Source organism: Anopheles merus, chromosome 3L, assembly GCF_017562075.2.
Source record: "Anopheles merus strain MAF chromosome 3L, AmerM5.1, whole genome shotgun sequence".
NCBI lineage: Eukaryota > Metazoa > Arthropoda > Insecta > Diptera > Culicidae > Anopheles > Anopheles merus.
In genome coordinates, this window is record NC_054085.1 from 4,671,310 (window position 1) to 4,694,750 (window position 23,441).

The following is a 23,441-nucleotide window of genomic DNA, read 5'->3' on the forward strand; positions in this document are numbered from 1 at the left end:
AATAATAATTTGAATGTATGCAACACGGAGATAATGCAATTTTGTTATCTTTATTTCAAAGCATAGAACTAGTAAAATTGTATGAGTATTACAAAACTTAATATAAGGATGTGTTTGCGATAAAAATAATGCAATCTCACTGTGGCTATTTTTTCATGGTGACGCAATAAAACAATGACTGGTAACATGCTAATTCTTTCTTTATAAGTTGTTTTGAGTTGGTGTGATAAGAAAACTGTAAAACGTGATTCTTTTTCTGATCATTCAAAACATCACTCGAAGAAGTTCATCAACATCATGGCATAAGCATAGATCTTTTGCATTATCTGTAGGAAAAGTAAAACTATAGACATTACAAAAACGATAAATTCAAGGATGTATGTCATGCTTACAGCAATAAAAAGAACGATATTTAGCGGCGCCATGCTGGCAACGGTCATTTCCATGGCATGTTGGCTTTTGTGAAACATGATTAAAAAGTCCTTTTTCTCAGAATGATCCATCAGATACCACAAAGAATCATAGAATGCATGCTCGATCTCTTCATTCTGGAAAAAAATTATAACAAATGTGTTATTCCAATATGGATCTTACGATCTTTCCAATCGCACACAATCGTAACAATCGCAACCTTAATGCTGAGGATAGTTCCTAGCAGACATAGCTCAAACAGTTGAACTACAACAGCAATCGCCAGTGCGTACATGGTAAAGCTATTGCTGACGTAGCAACCGAACAATGCGCCAGTGAGATTGAAAATACTTGAGGCCACCTGGACCCAGTTGTTAAGATAGTAACGCTTTTCAAGATCATCTTCGTACCTGAAACCCAGCAAGCAGAATTATAAATAGTAGAATTAACAAACCCTGTTATTTGTATAGTTACTCCAAAACACGCTGATGAAGCAAAACAATCTCACGTAGCTTTAACTTGACTGGCGTACGATCACGGGAATTCTGTGCATCCAGCAATATAGTGTTCATTTCATCAATCTTATTTTTGAGCACATCGGCATATCCAGCAACGCTGGTCACAAAAAGTATCAACACACTCTCAGCAGCTGCAAATCCTCCAATTCCAGCAATCATAAGATAGTACTGAACAACCAGATTCAGTAGGTAGTGTGATGTTATCTCCGGATCAGAGAAGGGCAGAAGAATAGCGTAAACTAGAACACGTTCGCGCTTGAGGATATACTGAATGAGTGGATTAAGAGACAGGACTAGGATGCAACCTATAATTTGTAATGTGATAAGTTTCCTCAGCAAGCAGATACGATTCATCAGCAAGAGAAGAGTTGCATTATTTTTTTCATGGTTCCGATATTCGTAATGGAATAGATCCAAACGGTTGTACATGGCTTCGAAGAACTTGCGATAACGAAGAGCTGTATAGAACTTTGCAAGACCCTGTAATATATCATCAGGGGTACATATAATTAGGATTGGATTAAATTTGGACTGTGAAGAAATATTCGTGAGTGTTTGTTACCTGTATGAAGACACCATAGACGGCTGCAGATTCCATCAACGTAACTAAGTTAGGCCAGTAGTACCAAACGGTATATACCTCACCGATTAGCGAGATTGATAGTCCAAAAAATGCCAGAAAGGTAAGAATGTTCGGTTTATAGTTCGGAGCCATTATATCAAGCCCGACAAACGAAGCGAACCACCGGATTAAGTGGAGGTTGTAAACGTATAAATCGTGCGACAAAATAAACGTCATCTTGGATTGAGTAGTAAACGTAGACTAAGATATCACCATTTCACTCTACAGGGCAACAAGTACGTTCTTTTAGTTTTGGTACTTGCTTACCCGAAGACATGCTAGGTGGTAGTTTTTTGTCAGCTTAGATAATGATAAATCATGCAAGTACGTGAGAATAGTGACAGTTGATATAGAGAATTTGAAATAGTATTGTTTTTTTCTGGATTTGATGTTGTTTTTGCAAAGCTGCTTAATCGTAATAAATATTTATATTTTTTGTTTAGATTTATCACTTATTGTTATGGTATATTATCTATATACTAAATAGTAACTAATTACATCGTGACTGATAAGTAAATGTGAACTGGACCTGCAGAAAATGAGCTTTTGAATTTGGTTTTGGATGTTCTTAAAGTTAAATATGGCTTTTTGTTTACCAATGTTAACTATTTTAAATTTCCAACCATTTATTCTGTACAAAATAATAAATGTTAATTAAAATGCACTTCCTCATACCATTTCATTATTAGTTTATTTTTTTAATTAAATCATTCGCCGATAGGGTGGCAGCTTTCGCTCGTATTTGCGATTTTTTTAAAGAAACATTTAATATTTTGCTATGTGACGTTCACGTCCACTCAACATATAACCCGGGGTTAAGGCACATTAAGACACAGACTTGCTGAGTGGTATTTTGAATTCGTAAAACATCTTGTTTTTGGCAGTGAAAATTCTCAAAACCATTTTAGTCGTCTGTATTCCTCCTCAAATACCGTTTTCTACGATCTCAAAGTTTAGAAGGATTTTAATCTGTACTATTAAGAATTATGTTTTTCTTTCGGTAAATTCCAATCTATTTACCGAATAACCACAGTGTCAATGGCTGGTTTTCATTTATTAATATCGTTTAGTTTTAAGCACTTTTATTTCTAAATATCATTTGATAGAAAATTCGAACAGACTTGACATTTACAGAATTATAAGAGTTTCAAACGTATTCAATATGAGTACTTCCGTTAAAAAAAATGTAATTAATTAAAATATTTTTTTCGACTTTATTTCGATAAAATTGATATGAGAGATTGCAGTTTTGCGAATTTTTAAAGCTGTTTTTTTGTTATAAACTGATTATTACAAATAATTTGAAAATGGTTATACAATTGCGTTATGTCGTAAGCGTTAAGGTTTAGCGCATGGGGGACGGGGAGGCATATCGGCATATCCAGCAACGCTGTTCACAAAAAGTATCAACACACTGTCACTTTCAGCTGCAAAACCACCACATGAAATTATCGCAGATAGTACGACACATGTAGATATAGTACTGAACAACCAGATTGAGTAGGTACTGTGGTGCTATCTCCAGCTCAGAAAAGGGTAGGAGAATAGCGTAAACCAGCTGTGTCAAACTCATTTCATCAGAGGGCCGCAAGTACAGATTTTCAGTGCTTCGCGGGCCGCAAAGTTGAGAATAAAAAAATATAGCTCAAATATACCTCAAAAATATATTTATATAAAATATTGTTTAAAATCATAATTGTTTAACAAATTGATTTTTTTACTCCTCGCTTCAAATCTGGAATTTGCATTGTTATTTTTCATTGTGCTCTTTTTTATTAAAAAATGTTTAATATAATTGTAAAGTCACATGCAATTTCTTTTATCCTTATTATTAAAATAGGATATTTTTCATTTGTCGCGTTCTCACCCGGCAGTTCTGTTAGAAAATATCGCTCAACCCCACTTTTTCACTGAGGTAGGGGAAATATAGCGGCCTGTTGCGAATATTTTTATAAGCAATCCGAGCTGGATGAATAACAAAAATATTTTTGTCTAATATATTAATAATATAATATATAATAATATATTTGCCTGCAATTTTCTGACAGTTCAAGAGAAAAATTGTAATAAATCGTGTTCAATCATTAGTTTTCGCTAATTTCCAAGTCCCGAATGTTCTGGTGGTACATTCATTTATTATTACAAGAATCTGTCGTTTATGAATAATTTTGTTAAATTACGATAGTTTTATCCGACGCAGAATCCTTTTATTTTAAGCGTAATCATTTCATTTTGGTTTTGATTTTTGGGGAGGTTGCAAAGTACAATAATTCGTCTTGTAGAATGTGAGATGCAAATAAATTCAACTGGGCTACAACCACTTTAGAGTAACGGTTCCGAATGACTCTAGATCAGCGGTCGGCAAAGTCCGGCCCACGGGCCAAATGCCAAAATAAAATTTTCCCCATTATGGACGAATGCATGCCTATACGCATCCTAAGTTTTCGCAACAAAATTGTAAGAGTAGAGCTTTTGCATCATGTTAGTCTAGAAAAATTCGATAGAACACATGTGACGGATGGTGTACCAGTTTGCATACTAGGGTGTCATGTCAAAATTCTGCCGAAATTCACCTAATATGAACGCATTGAGTTTTGGCGTAACTGTTTGCCATTGCGAAACCAGTGGACGCGATTTCTGCTTCCTGATAGGTGTGTTTATGTTTCCCAAGTACTATTTCACTGTTTGGCGGGTTGCATCGATCTCCCGGCCCAGATAACCCAGTAATGTAGCCACTTGTGCCTCTGTCTTCATTTTTTCCTTCCTTTGGAACCTCAAAAAATGATCCTGGGCTCTCCTGCGATGCTTTGATTGTTGCCTAAAAATGCCAAGATGTTGGTGATCAATACGCAGAAATGTTCTTATGCGATGTCAGACTTCTGTACGCAGTCCATTTAAGACGCTACGGGGTGTCATTCGTTGATCGCGCACGCTTATAAGCTGGTTGGTTCACTTTTTTGGTCATCATGTTTAGAGTTCGACTGACAGAGGTGTCAAGGTAAGGTGACTGGTTTTGAGAGGTTTTCTGTTGTCTCATGGGCAACATAACTTATCAATTGATCTGACGTGGCATGACATCTGACTTGTCCATAAAGCATGTTTATAATTACTGAATCTATGTTTGCTTCGATAATTTTTCAGCCTTTCAGACTTTTGTATCATCCCCGGAATATATACAATATTTTTTGCGGCGTGGGAGGATGGGGTCTTCAAGAAGCGATATTGATCCCATTTTGTTATTTTTTTACTGATCACATTTTTAGCCATCTATTGTCGATTCTCAAATGATTAAAGATTAGAATTAGTTTTTAGAGTAGGTATCATTAATTTTGAACCATACTTGGATGATATAATTACAGAAAAACAACAATTGTGCATACAATGTTTCAAAAAGATTAAAATATAATCAATTAAGCGCAAAAATAAAAAAACCGCATTCACCTGGCCCGCGGCACTCGATTATTTACTAAAGTTGGCCCTTTGCCTCACAAGTTTGCCGACCGCTGCTCTAAATGGCTCTATTGGCTTCAGATGCAACGAACGGTTTGACAATCCATCACTTTTTTCTTCTTCTTCTTTGGCTCAACAACCGATGCCGGTCAAGGCCTGCCAACCCACTTGTGGGGTTGGCTTTCAGTGACTTATTGATTTCCCCCCTTAGCAGGATAGTCAGTCCTACGTATGGCGGCACGGTCTATTTGGGGCTTGAACCCATGACGGGCATGTTGTTAAGTCGTACGAGTTGACGACTGTACCATGAGACCGGCTTAACAATCCATCACTAGTTATTGCAAAGTTTTCAAGGGGGTGTATCTTGCTATTTTCATTCCTATTTTGTTTCTAGACAGTTGACGCAAATCTGTTTTTTTCCATTCTATATGGATTGAGTCTGCACAAAATTATGCTAATATTCAGAATTTAATCGAAACACAAAACGAATGAGTTTGCATTCGATTTAATGTTTCTTAAGGGTCTCGGTTGTTCTGTACGTACGTGTAGAATAAGTTTGTTCGATGTTATGGGAACATTAATGTTAATTTAGAAAAATATAGCGACACAATGATTGTCCTGCTCTGGAAAATTGAAAAAACTTCGACAAATAGTAATAACAGATTTTTGGTTTGCAGTGCTTTCAGCACTTCTCAAAATATTCTCGCGGGCAGCATTCATTATCGACACGCGGGCCGCAAGTTTGACATACCTTGTGTAAACTATAACACGTTCGCTATAACACGTATTACATGTATGACAATACCATAGATGGCAGAAATTCCATCAGCTTAAAAAAGTCAGGCCACAAGTACCAGACGATATGCACCCCACCGATTAACGAGATTTATAGAGCAACAAATGCTACAAAGGTAAGAATGTTCGGTTTACAATTCGGAGCCATTATGTTAAGACCAACAAATCAAGCGAACGAACCAGTAGGTTGTAAACGTTTTAATCGTGTGATAGAGTAAACTTGAGTCGGTCTCGTAGTACAGTCGTCAACTCGTACGACTTAACAACATATCCGTCATGGGTTCAAGCCCCAAATGGACTGTGCCGCCATACGTAGGACTGACTATCCTGCTATGGAGGGATCAATAATTCACTGAAAGCCAAGCCCACAAGTAGTGGTTCAGGCAGGCCTTGACCGACGAAGGTTGTTGAGCCAAAAGAAGAAGAAGAAGAAGAAGAGTAAACTTAATTTTGGATTGAGTAGTAAACGTAGACTAAGGTATTACCATTTCACTCTTCAGGGCAACAAGTACGTGTGGGTAGTTTTTTGTTGGCTTGCACAACTATGAATCATGCAAGTACGTGAGAATATTGACAATTGTGGTGGTTTGTATTCGTATTTAATGAGAAGAAATAAAAAAGCAGTATATAGTGCTCTTTAAATGGATGGTTACACTAAATGGCTTATTGATTGACATTTAATATTTAATATTTATCAAATTAAACGGTCTGTATGTTGCCATCTTAACGCACTCAAAGTATTCAAAACTTTGCACATAAACTTAAATGTTGTTATAATAAACTAACAAAGAGTAGGCCATACGGCACAGGTACAATTTATAAATGCGGCGCGCGACATGATTGGGCATCGTTTAACATTTGGACAGTCTCTTGTTTTTTCGAAAATTGATCTAATCGCTAATGTCTACCAATACAAACGCACATGTGTTGCTACTGATGCCCAATATATATTTTTCCCGGAAATGAAAAACATTCGTCAAACCCCCGTTTTATAGCCACGTGCGACGTTGAACGAAGCAAAACGGAGAACGAAAAATCTGCCCGGTACCGGTAAATGTGTCTTTAACAATTTAGTGATATCCAATGCTTGTTCAACATGGCATTGAGCATACATTTTTCCTTATGTTGATCCGTAGAGCATTTTTGTATTTTTGAGTGTATTTTTTACAGATATTTTAATATTTATACGTGGTTGTTCTCATTAACCCCATGCTCCCATGCATTTTGGTATAACATTTTCGTTTTTCATTATAGTAGTAAGTAATTAAGGGAAATTTTGGAAACAGGAATGACATTAAAAAGTGATAAACTTTTGTTTATGTTATTATGGTTAGAACTTGGTAACTGGAATAAGGAATTGGTACACGAATGCGCGAGACTTTGAGTGGTTTAGGACACTCCTAAGGCAGGCCAAAACCGCAAAGCAGTTGAACCTCTGGATATGTAAGTAGAATTTGGTGGTTGTATTTGCACGTGGTTCAATTTTTCAGTTAGTTTTCAAGATAAGATAAAAATTTACATGTGAATGTTGCAGACAAATGATTACCATTAAAATTGTGATATTATTTCAAAGCAATGAGCATAGCTATTTCCCTAACAATTGGATCGCTCCTGTTGTTGACACTTCTCAGATATCCTAGAAAATGGATAGTGGCGAATCTTATAAATTTTATCTCTATACATAGAAGAGCAGAATACGCATTCTTTTCCACAACCGTCATCAATTCAGCGTCACACGCCCATCGATAACATTTTCAAATGATTTCACAGTGAACGAACGGTACGTAATATAAACCTACCACAACGAAACCGAAAGAAAATCATTTGTAGAAAGAGCAAGGGCACAACACACTGGGACCTAAAATAAGGCACAGTCAGTGGAAGCTCGTTTGGGATAGTGTTTTTTTCAACATCCCTCCGGAGAATGGGGCTGATAAGTTTTATTCTATCCCATTGGCCCATCAAGCGTGTTCTTTCGCGCTGGCGATGTTGAGTGTTGGTCATGTCCCGGACTTTGGGAACAACACAGCAGTAAAAGGATGAACCCAGATGAGAACGAGGATAATGGGGAGGTAAACGCGACACCTCCCAATGGTGATGGCGTTGACAGGAACTTGAGAGCGAGCGGTGTAAGGGAATGGGTCAACTTAAAAGGACGGGCAGTAAAATGTGGAATCTCGTTATCATTCATTACAACATCCCGTCAGCTTCGTTCTCATGCTCTGCTCTCAAGCAGTCAGTTTACTTTCCCTTTGTGGTATGTTGTGGTATGTTAGAATGTTGGTTCTATTATTTCGGATGCTCTTCTCACTACTCTTCTTTTTTTTAGCTTTTTTGAGTATTAGTTATTGCTTGCACTTGCTTTCGATTCTTGGTAACTTTCTACGCTAAAAAGCACTTTAGTTAATGTAGCATTGTTTTTTTGTTTTCTTTTTATTTGTCACATTTATACAGTTGTAATGTTTCCTTGCTTATATGGAGATGCGTTTTTGGATGTTACTTTTAAAACAACGTTGTAGAGGCACTGCTTGGTGATGGGTAAAATTACAAGAGTTTTAATGATGCATATGGTTACAGAAGTATTTTAGTGCTTACTTGCAGGGATTATTGAATTGGAAGAAAATATAAATTGTTGATGAAGGTGAAACATGTTTGTTTGCTTGGAAAAAGTCACCAACAAAAGATAACTTTTGTATGCATTCCTTTACATGTGTTTTAGTTAGGAATGCAACTAAAGTTCCCTTTTTCACATGGTTTGAATTATTTTCATCAGAGGACGTGGTGTTAATTAAACAGCTGTGAAATGTTACAGTTAGAGTTGCTAAAGCAATAAGCAGTGAAACATACACTCACATTGAACTAAGCACCGTTTGAATACATTTAAACCGGTTTTAATTATATCGTGTGTTGTTTTTTGTTTGTCGGCATAAACGTTTACCCAATCACTTCAAAGTGTCTGAAATAAGATAGTATTGAAGATATATCATATTGAAAAAAACATCTGTATCTACTTGCTACGCAATGTTGTCCTGTATTCACAAACAACGGTATTTTTTTGCTTGGTTCATTGTTTTACGATGAAAAGTTTCCTATGGGATGAAAATAAAAATTACTTCTTAACCGCACATGAGGCCTGCGCCCGGTTTGTTTGGCCAACCGCCCCGAAGTTATTAAGGCGTAACGAGTAACGATCCGTTGTCAACACTGTGGTACGGGTTTAAAGTACATAAATTAAATTTACGACTTTTGGGGTGCCAGCGTGGTCTCTCTTATCTACCGCATATAATGGTTGAATGCAAAGTAATGAACCTCTGGTTCAGCGGTTGTTGGTAAGCTTGCTGAAGAGGGCGAAAGCTTTAAGCGGGTGGGATTTATGGAGGATCAATTGCGTGGTAAAATATGGTTACAGGATGTCAGCGCACAGGCAATGTGCTGAAACGATTATCCTTTCCTGGATGACGTATACCATAAGCACGTGTTTTGTGAGAATTGAATGTTATGCAAACAATGGAAGGAAGTGGCCCCGCTCGTATGATGCCACTTTCTTTTGCCACCAATTATAAAGATGTTGAAATTTTAATGTGGGTCAAGCGTGTGATATGCTTGCGAGGTGATGTGTTGATAGCCGACTTGATTTAATTAGACAAGCCGGAGGGAAAGGTCTTGCTAGATGCCATATCCCGTTCATTTAACAAAAATCGGCAATGAACGGCACTCTGAGAGGTAGAATGTTTATCTTTCGTCCCTCATAGTTTATAAATTTTGCTAGCAAAAAATGAACTTTGCTTCCACTTTTGTTGATGGCATTGCGGCAAACACTTTTCATTTAATTAGAAAGTTGCTCGAGAGTTTCCGCAAGTGTCAGAATACATGAATGACACGTACCATTCCGTTTATTATAGTTATTGTTTGTTTTCTGGGCAAAGCAAAAGGAGCGCTGCGTGATTGTATGTGTATGTGAAAAGCGTACGGAGAATTTAATATACCATTTATCAAAGCAGTCTTCATGCTGATGTTTGTTATTAAAATCAGCTGGCATCTTCAACGTGGCCAAACTTGGTCGAGAATGGTTTTGTGGCTCTCATGGGGTTTGTGCCGGTTATTTTAACAGGGCTCGAGTCGTGAAGTGGTCCGACGTTATATCACATCACGAGCGCGATACCTTCGTATGAAATGATGGAGATAGTTTTCAGTGATATTAAGTCAATCAACCGAGTGAAAAATGTTGCGCTTCAGTGTTGGCTGAAATATTATCGGTGCAAAGTTTACACACGAAAATAGTTTCACTTTTAGGATTGATTCTACAGCATTTATGTTGCATGGTGTGGACGATACGCTTCATGGCCAGTTTGAAGAGTTTTAAGGTTAGGTTCAAAGAGGGTCAGAGAGTATCAAGTGTACAGAAAATATTAAAAAATGACTTGAATACACGAGTCACTTTAACGAGCATTCAACACTAGAGTCAACCAAATCGCTGGGTCGTATAATCGCTTAAAAATCATCAATCAATTGGCTTTACATAATGGGGGTTATTTTTATCATATACTTATTTTAATTTATTTGATAGTATAATGTATTAAAATTTAAATTTAATTGATTTTTTAATGAGTTATGAATCTCGTTCAATAAAAAATCGACGTTGAAACGAAATAATTAAAAGAAAACGTGATGACAAATAACCTTGGGTAAGCTAAGGGGCCACCCCATCGTCAATTAGTCATATTATCAGTCCAACAGCTCAACTCATTTCTAATCAAATGCAATGAAAAACACAAAGGATGAAAAATTTCTCTAGACATTCGCGCAATTAACCGCTGAATCAACGTGGTAAAAATATGAGTGGCAAAGTGAACTTTTGTGTTTTTTGCTGGTTAGCTTTACCCCGATCAAACCCATTAATCATATATAGTCTTGGTCAATCAATCATAATTTTGTTACCGGACCAAGCATCGCTTTCTGGATTGTATGACGCAGACCACTAGCCAGCGTCCATCGGGTGCTTTCGTGTGCAAAGAACTTTCACTCAAGGTGACGTTGAGTGACAAGCAAACGGATTAAAAAATGCTGCCCAGTGGTGAATAGTCGCGGCTGCAAGAAGCAATCAATGGAAGGAAAACACTTGAAACCAGGATTTTTTTGGTCAGTTATGACATCTCGCTGACAGTATGGAGCGATTGCAGTGAAAATATTTACATGAAAACAATATTACTGCAATCGTCACTCAATCCGGCTAAATGAAAAACAGTGTGGCCGGTTTTGTAGGATCGTTTGGTAAACTGGAAATTTAATGATAAAATGTAGCGACACGAATGTAGCGCACGTCCAGCACATCGATCCAAAGTAAATGGCAGAATGTAAGTGGCGTGTAGCTGGAAGGTATACAGCAGCAGCGATACACTCGTAATTGCTGGTATCCTTCGCATGAATGACCACGGTGAAACATCCTCGGCTGACCTTCGACTAATCGTTATCTAACCCTTGGGGAGTATAACCGCGCCCAGCCTAGTGATCTGGCGGAGTGGATTCGGTGTTTTTTTTGGTCTAACAGCCAAGGGCCTACTGTCCCAATGTTTGGAAGGCTTTTTTGTTGATTAATTCATACGAATTTCAGTCCCCGGATAGTTGGTGTGTTTGGTGAAGTCAAGTGCACGAACCAACGTGCTGCTCAGGGGTGTAGCAAATATTAGCATCTAATAGGTTCACTTGATGGGGGCATTAATTTTTGTCACAATGACTAATAACAAAGTATTTGGTTGGGACGAGGTTAGTTCAGACACAAACATGTAGAGCGAGCAAACCAAATGGAGGGGGGGGGGGTTGTGCTGGGTTTGTACAATGAGTTTGGCTTTTTGTTTTAATGGCGCCCCTGGCATTAAGCACGTGATAAACGTGATGATGGTCTGATGGCGGTAAGTGTGCATTTGCAGCCTGGCGATATAACGCAGACAACTAATTAAATATTACTCTTTTGTCAAAGCAAAATGCTCTTGAAATCCCGGTAATAAATCTGAACATGGAGCTTTAGGAGTTTATTGTTTTGATATGAGGGATTAAGAGCATTGAACTAAATCTGGAGCTCATCGTTCATAATAAGTTCAATACAAATGTAATCCATCCAAGCTTCACCAACGGACATGATAAAATTTGTCCAACCATGCAGGTCATACTTGTTACATAAATTCTTTATATGGCGAATTGTCGGACGCAGCAGTACAAGAGTTAGATTTTATTTTCCCAGCTTCTTACCGACCACGAATGAGTATAAATGGGAACGATGAGGGGTAAAAGGTGACCCGAACAATATAGATTACTTTCGAGCTTGGCCAATGAGCCGTTGCTGACCCATGTAGGGCTGACAGTAATAATCTGGCAAAACTTTTGGTCAGCTAGATGCCGCGGGTTTTTTGTAAGAGTGCTGGAGTTTCCTAGAAACTTTCTCTCAGTGTTTCGATGTTGAAAAAAAAAATGAAAAAATAAAAACAGGGTGAAATTGGAAGCAACTAAACTGCAACAACAAGGCAAAAAGTATTATGGGAATCCGAAAACTCCATTTGCCAAGAGTAATTGCATTGGACAGAGGGAAGAGCAACAAACTTTCTAACGATTCTCGAGTCATGCGACCAGTTGTGAGAGCAACTCCGCGTAGAGTACATTTTCACGTAGGCATGACGGGGAATGGCAGACCGGCTCGATGATAGTGGTAGTAGATCTCCAGGCGACATTGGTTCATTCCGCTCTTTTTGTAATTGTCGAGAAAGATCATCTGCCACTTAGCAAGTGGGCTGAAGTGAGATAAGATGCGGGAAACAACGAAAATGTAACACGGTTTTAATTCAATTCTTACGTTACAACTTTATTTGTCGTGCGTACTTGCGAGCGTGAGAGGAAGGAATTCGTAACCAATTTAAACGCAAGAAATACCAACTAGTCTTAGTGCTATCGAATAGAGGATACTTATCCTTTTTATACATGAGATATGGGTAGCTTCGATCGACATTACCTTTGAAAAATGATTTATAGCTCATTTCCGGCAAAGTCTCACGTCAGTAAGGAATTGGATTGGCATGGAAATCTTAGTTTTATGTCTTCTTTCGTCAAGAGTTTACCCTCCAAACAAGCGTGCGCCATGTCTTTCTCGCGAAAGTTGGATGAGGATTCATGATTTTTATTATGCTATACTGTTTGATTGCATCGATCCAGTTCAGAGTGAGAGGGAAAAGTTTATTGCTTCCTGCATTTGGATGGTTAGAATGTGAAGTTTTAAGTGACTTTCGCCTCCCTATGAACGCCATTGTTCAGTCCCGTCCACTGAGCGCCTTGAAGAGGCCAAAATGAGAAGAAGAAAAAACTCTAGAGCTTGTCATAAACGGTGACACAGTTCTAAATTTTAAGAATTTATGGTCTTTAGTCTTTTCGTGATTCAACGATGTGCCAGAAAGAATGAAGAAGTGTGAAGAAATAATAAAGAAAGTATGTGGAAGTGAGATGTAAAGTATTACAATTGAGCCGTGTGGAAATTGGATATTTTTAGATGGATATAGATTTACGGGGTGATTCCAACCCCCTGCGAGTAGTCATCGTTGGGTTCAAAGGGAAACAGCTAATTCTAGTGCTGGCACGGTGACGATGGGAGGGATCAAGTAAGGCCAACAGGGCAATGACAGTGGCGAATCGCTCCATCATTGCGTATACAATTAGTTGAATTTTGATTTTGAGCATGGTTGCACATTGGAATGCGTTGAATTTTCTTTTTGGTCGTTGTCTGAGAAGACGATTCGCGAGAGATGGTTCTCTACAGTTTGTGTCTTTGCAGTGTAGGTTATTTGAGGAAGTGAAAAAAAGATAAAAACTGCAAAGCACAAAAGCTTGGCACGGAAGATTGAGGTCGAATCGTTTGCTTGTCGTTGCTGAGCCATGCGCAAAACTGAGCACGAACACCGTTTAACGAACAGTCGCAGCAGTAGCATCAGCAATACCAATACCAGCAATACAATCCGCTGCAGAACTGTCCGGAAGCATTATCTCCTATCCAAGGAGCTAGAGCCAGTCTACGAAATTGGTAGCAGAAATTTATGACTTTATTTATTTCGTTCAACAATCTACCGCCCTGCAGAGCTTAGCGAAGAAAATGAAAATGGAGGACCCGATCAAGGAGATGGAGCAGAGCTGCTGAAAAGCTATTTTGTGTTCACCTTGTCCCAGCAGACTCATATTACGAATGCGTCTGTTGGACGAGCTGTTGTAACTATCCATGAGTGGTTTTAAGAAAGTTTCAAGGAAACCCAAGATTGGTTACGATGTTTAATGCAAACTGCACTTATAATATATGTTTTTAATGAAACGAAACAGATCCGAGCTTGGACAAGGAGATCCTTTGTTAGGTGTTTCATGACGAATTTGCTTTTTAAAGCTTTTCACAAAGCTGCTGTTATTGGGATGGAGGAAAACGGAAAACCATGGCGTAAGAACTAATCTTGTACCATAAAAAAGCAAACAAACAGTGAGTTCTTCATCGTGCGCGAAGTCGCGTTTCGCACCATTGGCTTGCCTTTGGATTGGAAAAGAACAAATAAAAACACACAAGGAACCCATTAAATTATTTGATACTGTCTTGAGCTCCGGACCGATAGCTATCTGGAACGTTGCCTATCGTTGTGCCACGAGCAGCGAACCATCGTTTACGGGGGTGTCTTTTACAAAGACACTCGTCGCTGTTAGGGCTACAATTTCATTTGTCTGCGCCAATTTAAGCGAATCGCGTCGCCGTTGGCCTCTCATCTTATGGTTCCAGTTTCATTTGGGCCAAAATTTATGGTAATAGGTCGTGAAAGGGGCCGAGGTTCTAAAGCCACACACTATCTCATTGCATCATGGATGAGGGTAGCCGGATCGCCGATGGTGGCAAGCTTTCATCTCAGATGCTATTTTCATCGGTGTGTTTTTGTTGTTTGCATTCTCTGTTTTGCGCTCCTTGTGCTGCATGGGGTGTGGTTGGCGTAGAACGACTTACGGCTTGATTTGACGGCACAGCGTCCGAAGCTAAAGATGGCGATGTAGATGACGATGACAAAGCGATCCTAGTCATGGATTAGAGGCAGTGTGTGGGTATAGAATGCGTGGAGCAGAAGGTATAGGATGACAGCCGAATCTTACGAACAAAACTGAGAACAAACAGGCCAAAGTTATGGTGCAAGAAGAAATTATTGTTATGATGATTGTGGTAGTAAATGGTAACGATTTTGCGTATGATATTGAAGCTTATTGAAGGGGTTTTCTGGCTATTGGTCGTGCTCAGTAGAAGCGTTATTCGGACGGCTGTGTGGAAAGGAGTCGTCCATCGTGTACGGTGAATGGAGCGCGAAAAATAGTGAATAATCGAACACCGACCGGTACCCGTAAACCGGGAGAAGAAGTCGACCGGAGAGCGATAAATCGTAACGACCTTATGCCTGGCAGCACAACCAGTAAACCCCAAGCTCTCATGCGTGAATCGAGAACTGGTATGCTTTCGCCTCAGCGCTTTAATGTGAGCCTGTCTTTTTTTTTTATTTCGAATTAAATTGAAGGATTTTTTCTTGGTTCATTGAGCAGCTTTATTTGTAATGCAAGATTTGTAATCGCGTTGAATTAAACTCCCGGAGGATGGAGTGCCAAATGATTTCCAAATACTGAGGGAAAAAATAAACAAAATCTGAAAAACCAGCACCCAGTTACGAGCTTAACGCTTACAAATCACAAAACAATTCGAAGAAACATGGATCGACTTGCAAATCCTGCCTGCACACTCCCGAGGCGAGCATGGTAACCTTACCCACAGGATACGGCTCCCTGGGGAAACCGAAAAAGCCAATGAAACAGGGCAGCATAACGCTGGTCCGTTTGAAGTCAAACAAATCGAACAATGGGAGTGGGGATAATAGAAAATGTCACCTTTGCTAGAAAATAAATTGTTTATGAACTTTACTCCCTTTTCATCTTTGGGTGAGAAAGTTGGCAAAGACGTTGCTCGCTACCGGATTTAGCTTCCAGGCATATAGCACACATGATACCGGATAGTTACCCTTTGGAACGCTCAGCAGCAATTGCCAACGGTGTGTTTCATGTAGTTTGTTTTGTTTTCGAGTTTAGATCAACTAAAACAACAGTAGTTTGGGCTAGTTTTCGCAATTAAGTTGTATCTTTAAGCTTTCTACCAAGGTAGCGTATGTTGTTATCTTAATCAGCTTTCTTTAGTTTTACATTGGAAACTCTCCGCCTAGTCGAAGTGAAAGGGATTGCAATAAAAACAAATTTATATCGTTGAACTGAATGGTTTCCTGTTTTAAACTGAATAGTTTCCTAAAACGGGTTCTTGCGAGCTACGTAAACATTAATTAAAACCAAACAATATCGCTTCATGACCCTTTCTTTCCTATATGGATCGCTTAATCTCGTTCGTTTTACCCCTATGAGAAAGCATTGATCGAATTAAAATAGTTCTGACAGTATAGATGGTATTGGTAGAAAGAATTGATTGAACAAAAATAACAATAGTGAAACAAATCGGTGCACAATCTGGCAGAAAAATGGTGATAGACTCTAAACGGCTGTCTACCATGTGCGACAAAATTGCGTTGCTTTTAAAAGTCCGTTTCACTAAGCCCTGGCGAAACGCAAATCGAATAGAAACGTATTGAAATTGCACTCTTGCATTCTGAAAAAAGCTTTCAGAAAAGCATTGTTTCCAAATGGACTATTAAAAGCAGGAAACTATTGAACAAGAATGTTTAAAGTACATTAAAGGGTAAAAACCGTTCAAAGTCATTCAAGCATAAGGGAAGCTATCGACCGATAGCTAGAATAAATGGGCGATAAGTTTCGTGACATTATGGTTGCGCACTGGATTAGTAAGGACTAACTGCTATTGATTTTTTCATTAAAAACACTCTTACACTTGCGTTTTAGTTAGAAAAAAGGGAGGATTAAAAGCTGCCTGATACCTTTTTCAATGGAAGCGTGATATTAAAAGAGGGTTCACCGATTATAACCAGATTAAAAAGCAATTGGTTTAAAAATACATTCTGGCAATTTCGTTTTCTGTAATTTTCCGTTTGTATGTAAGGAAATAGCTGGCTTATTTGTGCTTTGGCTTAAAAGTTTAAAAAACAGGAAAAACCATTTTACTTTAAAACAACTTTTTTAAACGATCGTTTAGTCAATAAAAGTGATTTGTTCTGAAATAAAATACTAATGTAAGTAAGTAAATGCAGAATTTATGTATTAATATTAATACTTCCAATTTGTGTAACTCTCATTAAAAACTATGCCCAAATAAATTGCAAACAGAAATTCTTTTGTAGTGACTTAAAATGGTTATGATTTAGCAATTAAAAAAGAATGTTTGCTCTTAATAGCATGTTGAAGCGTTCAGTAAAGTAGCACATACAATTAAAAAGAAAGAAACAAACTTGTATCAGCATCGATAACAGTAGCCACACTTATAATTATAAGCGAGGTGATAAAATGTAGCAACGAGTATGGCTTTGTGTTAAATGTGACTTTAAATTAACAAGCATTGAATCGATCAATAGAAAGCATTGATTATGCATCGCAATTAAAATAACTCAATGGATGATGACTATGTTCCTAACAAATGCTTGAGCGCTACATACCTTTTGTATCGTTCTATATATTGTGTGTCTATTGATTGATAAGATTAGGTGATTAAGTTTACTTCAACAGGAAATGTATATATTTTCTTGTTTCTCACACAGGCTCTGAATTTACTGGATTCTAAGCTACCGATTTCGATATATTATACTACGAATTCGTTTACATAGAAGGATAGGGTAGGAATTCTTGCTATCATGATACACGATTTACTTAGCCACTTAAGATACAGCAAAATTTAAATGATCCAAATATGGATACCCAACAATGGGTGGAAAGTAGATTGCAGTATGGTTTTGAAATTTGGAATGCCAAACATAGATTTACCTTACAATGGAAACATTTAGCTTGTGGGAGTTTAGAAATTTGACTTTCTCGTGTGCTACCGTTGAAGTAAACTTACCTTGATTGTGGTACGCGAACGGGTGTAGAGTATTTGCGTGCCGTATTTGGTGGCCATTTTGAAATTTTGTCGGTTGTTTGCTTGGGCCGATTGCCACGTGTCTGTGTCTGTCGTTGTCAAGGCGTAACAGTGTGATTTCAATGGGTGCACGGTGTGTCGCCAGCCCTAGACCGCTCCGCACAAGAGTAACGGTCGATCGCGTCAAAGTATGCTCGCTGCTCAGCGGAGCTTGAAGCGGTCACTGCTTCGGTATTTCAGTACATTGGTTGGCAAACAAAAAGGAAAAGCACTGTGTTTGAATAACTCGAGATCATGTTTCAACGGTTGGGAAAATTACTGTTCGATTTTAGCTGCATTTTTAATTGCCTTTGGGCACACGAACGCTACGTATTGGTACGTAATTGAAATAAAAGTTGTGTGTAAAAATTTTGAAAATTGTACAATAAAGCAAGTTCCTGGTCACTTTGTTACAAAAAGACTGAATACATACAGATTGTTGAACAAAGTAAGAAGCCAGATTGTTTCAGTTGATAACTTTGTCACATTTGCACAACTGGCAAATATTTTTGAATGTTTTCCACGTAGGTCAGTGGATCGTTTTCGTATTATTCTGCTCGTGCAGCTTCCACAGAGGTTAATAAAATTTATCATTTATAAATTACTTACAATCAACAACATAATAATTAAAAAAAAAACCTATCACGAAAATTACGTAAACTGTGAAATTTGGTTAAATCATAGCCACTGAATGCACTGGTTTGCGCGAGAGCACACGACTTAATCTATATTGATAATTACATTTTAATTGAATCATTTTCGCACAGCAGATATAACGTTGCATTCATAGATTGTGAGAGTTTTCTTTTGCTGCATGTTTCGCCTGTATTACATGTCTCGTGTCGACGCTTTTAACAAAACTGGATACAAACCACAAACAAATAGCAACAACACAGGATGAAAATGTACTTGGATTACACGAGAAGTTTGAAACAACAGAGTAGAAGGATTTCGACATTACATAACTTTTCTACTACAAAGGTAAAGTGTAAGTACGGTTTTTGGTAGATGTGAACGTAAGAAGGTAAGAAAAAACCACACTACGTACATTGGGAACAGTTGTATAGGTTTGTAAATTGGTTCTTTGGGAACTATTTTTGCATGGCAATGTATGCGAAGAAGACAGAAGTTGTGAAATGTACATAAGGTAAGTTATATAAAAATTTAGTATAAATCAATAAAATGAGTAAAAGTAAAGAAAGGGTCTACTAGAGCATGATTAAAGGAGCTGGTTATATTTTTTTCTAGAAATTTCTCTAGCTCACTTAACTGAAATATGTACACGCGTCAATAAAGTGTCTTTACAGACTTCATCAGCAGGACCAGCTTATAAGCACAATAAAGGACCTGTCCATACAACTAGCTGAAAAGGAACTACTAGCTAACATAACATTGTTTTTCTATGAATTGCTCCTGGTTGAATGAATAAAATCGTTGGGACTTTTGCAGGATGTCCTCAACAGTCGCCAAAGTTGAGCTGCTCATTAAGTTGTGCTGCTTTGTTTGAAGCTATATGACAGACACATTCAGGCACTTTCGGTACAAGCTTCTCGTTTCGACTATGTTCAAAAGTAGAAGTGTTCTGTGTTGGTAGTGCATTATAAAGTAAGCTATTGAAATCCAGCTTTAGTTACATGATGTGGCTATTTAAATTTTAGCATGTTTTTGCACTCCTGTTGTTGGTGTTATCCTACGATAGGATATTGCGGACGATACGTTTGCCGGACTGTGGTAGTAGGAAAACCATGTTTAACGTACCGGTACTCTCGTTGATGGAGCTACACCTAGTTGGGCAAATTTGTCACGTTACCGGGAGCGAAAAATTTCCTCATACATTCATTTCATCCAAAAATCTTGCATAGAGTTTGTCCATTTGCACTTATGAACCACATCAATATTTGTTTCTAGTTGCTTGCAGACTGAAAACTGCGTTGGAAACCATATGTTGGAGGAACGTGTCGTAACCACAGCCGATGAAGAAGGTTGGAATATAAGTTATGAGCTTGCTGTCAGTGGTTGGTCAGTGTGTGAGGCTCAGATTTTGTGAGAAGCAATATGCACAACCCTTGTTTGCATGTCGATATAGCTTCGTACGACCACACAAAGGTGTGAATGTATGGCAAAAAGGTCAAAGAAGGAAGCACTGGCTAACAAGACGGAGGGTAACTAAACTCTAATCTAAATAAACATGAAGTGGCGCTTATCAGCTTTCGAGTCGGCTGGATGAAACTACATAATTCTTGTCGCCATGGACCAGTTAGGTTCGGCCAAAGGTCCGCTACAATACAGAGCCAAATACAATCTTCCTAGTTAGTTTGGAGAGGGGAAAGTGAGACAAAGGGTTGAAATGGATGTAAAAAATATGCATTCACTCTCACCCAGCTGTCTCCCCATCCTTAGTCGATATTGTGGTTTCAGTTATTTTTAGCTGATTGAAGTGGTTTTTCGGACTTCCCATGTCTTTGAAAAATGACTTTCTATACAAAGCCCGCGTATAACTTTATGTAGATGATCCGATGACGAAAGGGCTAAGAAACTGAAGGATTGTTCGATGGTTTTAGTATGGTTGGATTATTTTATGATATCACCGGGACAGTAGTTTTCTTCTCTGACTAGCTAAAACTTTGACAGCATGATACATTCAATTTGATTGAGTACGATTCACTATATGTGTACCGAGTTGACACAGATACGGTTTACAACAAGGCAACGCCAACGTTATACGTATGGTTTGACTTAACAAACTCAAACGCAAGACCGAAAGAAAATCGGATTAAACGTCAAAAAGGGTTGCCAAAAGACGGAAAAGTTTTCCAAACAAAGCTGCAACATCTTGAACGTATTGTCCAGCAAAGAAAAAAAAACCTAAAAATGACTACTTTGATGGTTTCAATGATATCGTGACCCTCGTTTTTTGCTTTCCGACACGTGATCTGAGTTGATTTTTTCATTATGTGTATATGTGTACATGTTTCGGAAGCCAGCAAACGGATGGAAGCCATTCAATTGCTGTAAGACTACAGAATTGTCTACGAGTTTGCCAAAAAAAAAAAAAAAAACAATAGCTGTGAATGGCTATGGCCAACGATACACGTGGCCGTATATCCATAGTAGTACAGATATGCACACTTTTTTTTAAATTTGTACATTTGGTAATCTGGGCGCCGTGTTTTGGATAGGATGACCATTTGTCTATTATACAAACATTCAATTTGCATTGCAACGCTTTCAGTATTGTAATTTGGTATTCTTTAAAACCATAGTGACGTTTGTTCGGTTTGTCGAAAAAAAAGCTTCTTTCCAAGGTCTATGGCCTTTTTCGCGAAATTAAAAAAATGTGTAGTGTTATTTTAGGAGCACATTTTCCATCACAACCTACGTTACAGGAGCTCAGCATGAAATGAATAATGAGGGTGACATGCATTTCATCAGCTTAAGCAAAACGGAAATCATACGATAGGCTTTTCACACAGCGTTCACAATCTTTAATGGTCCGTTGGTTCGGTTCAGTACACGTTTTGTGATTCATTTTGTTCGTTGTTGCTTTGGGTCTTTTTTGCAGAAAAGACATCATTCCTTTTTGATACGGACCGTTGGACGATGACAATTCATAGTGCGGAAATGATGAGCGATGGTTAGCTCGACACCGGTGCCGGACAGGAAACGCGTCCTGGAAGCTGTCAGAGCGAATGTCAACAATTGTAAATGACAGTTCCATCGTGCGTTGCCACCAATGTTTGGACCAGGCCTGTCCATCTGTGTGGTACAGTTGTTATTGGACAAAACTGTCATTTTAGCTGCGGTCACGATCAGTTTCATTCTGATGACCTTCTTGCACTTCGTGCCTTCCCTTTCGCTTCCCGCTGCGATTTTCTGTCGTTGCAACGGGGGCTGTATGTATTGTTTCCTCCCGATACGAAAAGCTGTCGAGTTGGTAAAATTTTGTCATCGAACGGCTTCTTCGAAAATGGTACACATAACAAATGGCGCCGCGTACATATTGGTGTTGCTGGTAGTTTCTTCCTATCCTCATGAACAGCGGGGATGCTTCATAGCGAGCACACAAAAGAAGGGCTAGGAGCGGACAACCGGAACGCAAATATTGCTCGGCATCTGGCGGAGGCGGTGGCGTAATGTAGTTCCCCAGTCATTTACCCATTTTCCCACGGGGCAACGCAATCAGGGTTCGTCGAATTCGTTTACGCTTCCTTTATCCCTACGCAGATTCACACACACACACACACACACACACACACACACACACACACACACACACACACACCACACACACACACACACACACACACACACACACACACACACACACACACACACACACACACACACACACACACACACACACACACACACACACACACATTCGCGTAGCTCGGTGGGAGCAGTGTCTGTGGTGGACTTGTTTTCTTGGACACAAAATAGCTATTGCTGTGTGGCGCTGATGCTGCAGGAAAATTTTGCTACCGGCTGCAGACACATCCCAAGGTCCCGCGGAATGTGCCGACCAGAGTGCTTGATGTACACACATACATACACGCACACACTTCCTCACATGTCGCTCTCGTACTGTCGGTCATTCGAGCAGGGTTCCAACGATGATGATGATGATGGCGCACGGCTTGATGTATAAAATGGCGCAAATTGAATGGAAAGATGCGAGAAGCGAAGGAGGGATGAAATTGGAAGCAGCAATATTGTTAGCAATAAGTGAAACTGCGCGAATCAGACGCAGCCATTGGAACCTCTCGTATATAACACACGGTGAGGTGAGGCCAAGTGTCTATTGTGGTAGGTACTCGTGCAAGACCCGATGGGGTCCATCGGCATGTGTACACCAGTTTTATTACCGCATGTCTGATTGCGTTTGCGTACCTACTCTCTGCTATTCGAAAGTAATAGTAACGCTCGGAGGTGAAACTTCAAAAATTTAGACTTTCCATGTATTGTTTGGACAAAAATGGTACGCATGTAATTTTCTCGTGATGGGTTAAAGCAAATAAAACGGCGCCATGTAGAAGAGAATCAAAATTAGGTTTTTTTTCTCAGAGCATATCGTTTGTTTTTATGTGGTATCCTGAAAACTATGGTTTGATACGAGAGTAAATATAATACATGGTAAATATTGTATAAATGTTAAACTTTAAAAATGTTGTTCATTTATCGGTACAACGTGTTATAATAAAATGTTTAAAAATTTACACAAACATAAGCAGCATATACAGCAAATAGAATCACTGATAAATTATGGCAAACCAATCAATACTAAAAACATTCCAAATTGGATTTGTTTTGTACAATGAATAATGATACTCCAAAGTAAACAATGATCATCTGCCAATTCCATTCACTGTCTCATCAACACGAACCACTTGAGATGGGTATTGTTTTAGGTAAAGCAATAAAAAAAGAAAATCAGCAAAGATACACAGAACGCCTGTAGATGATTTTCCTCGTTAAAATATTGTCATAGACCCATCGATAGGAGGCTTCCTGTAACGCTCGGAAACGAGGAGTTGGA

The 23,441-nt window shown here is 38.7% G+C and overlaps 2 protein-coding genes across 19 annotated transcripts in view; both read right to left on the reverse strand.

The window, feature by feature from the left end:
- Positions 1-23,441, reverse strand: part of LOC121600409 (small conductance calcium-activated potassium channel protein) — a 155,561-nt gene that overhangs the window by 62,222 nt on the left and 69,898 nt on the right. For 2 of the 18 annotated variants that reach the window (XM_041928968.1, XM_041928969.1), the window contains exon 3: positions 17,849-18,231. The exons of the other annotated variants lie outside the window; for them this stretch is intronic. In XM_041928968.1, coding sequence (XP_041784902.1) covers positions 17,849-17,905 — 57 coding nt within the window. In that variant the 5' untranslated portion in view covers positions 17,906-18,231. The remainder of the gene's footprint in view (positions 1-17,848; positions 18,232-23,441) is intronic. 18 annotated transcript variants of the gene reach the window in all.
- LOC121600410 (odorant receptor 67d-like) lies at positions 196-1,852 on the reverse strand. The gene is made up of 5 exons (XM_041928975.1): positions 1,492-1,852; positions 886-1,409; positions 632-821; positions 393-548; positions 196-326 (listed from the first exon to the last, which is right to left on the reverse strand). The coding sequence occupies exons 1-5, from the start codon at positions 1,726-1,728 to the stop codon at positions 273-275; spliced, it is 1,161 nt and encodes a 386-aa protein (XP_041784909.1). The 5' UTR covers positions 1,729-1,852; the 3' UTR covers positions 196-272.

Bases quoted from the DNA above. Each gene is read 5' to 3' on its own strand.
- LOC121600410 (XM_041928975.1), bottom strand. From the start codon at position 1,728: ATGACGTTTATTTTGTCGCACGATTTATACGTTTACAACCTCCACTTA. The intron at 549-631 runs GTTGCGATTGTT...ATTTTTTTCCAG, and splicing joins GAACTATCCTCAGCATTAAG to AATGAAGAGATCGAGCATGC. The intron at 327-392 runs GTAAGCATGACA...CTTTTCCTACAG, and splicing joins ATATCGTTCTTTTTATTGCT to ATAATGCAAAAGATCTATGC.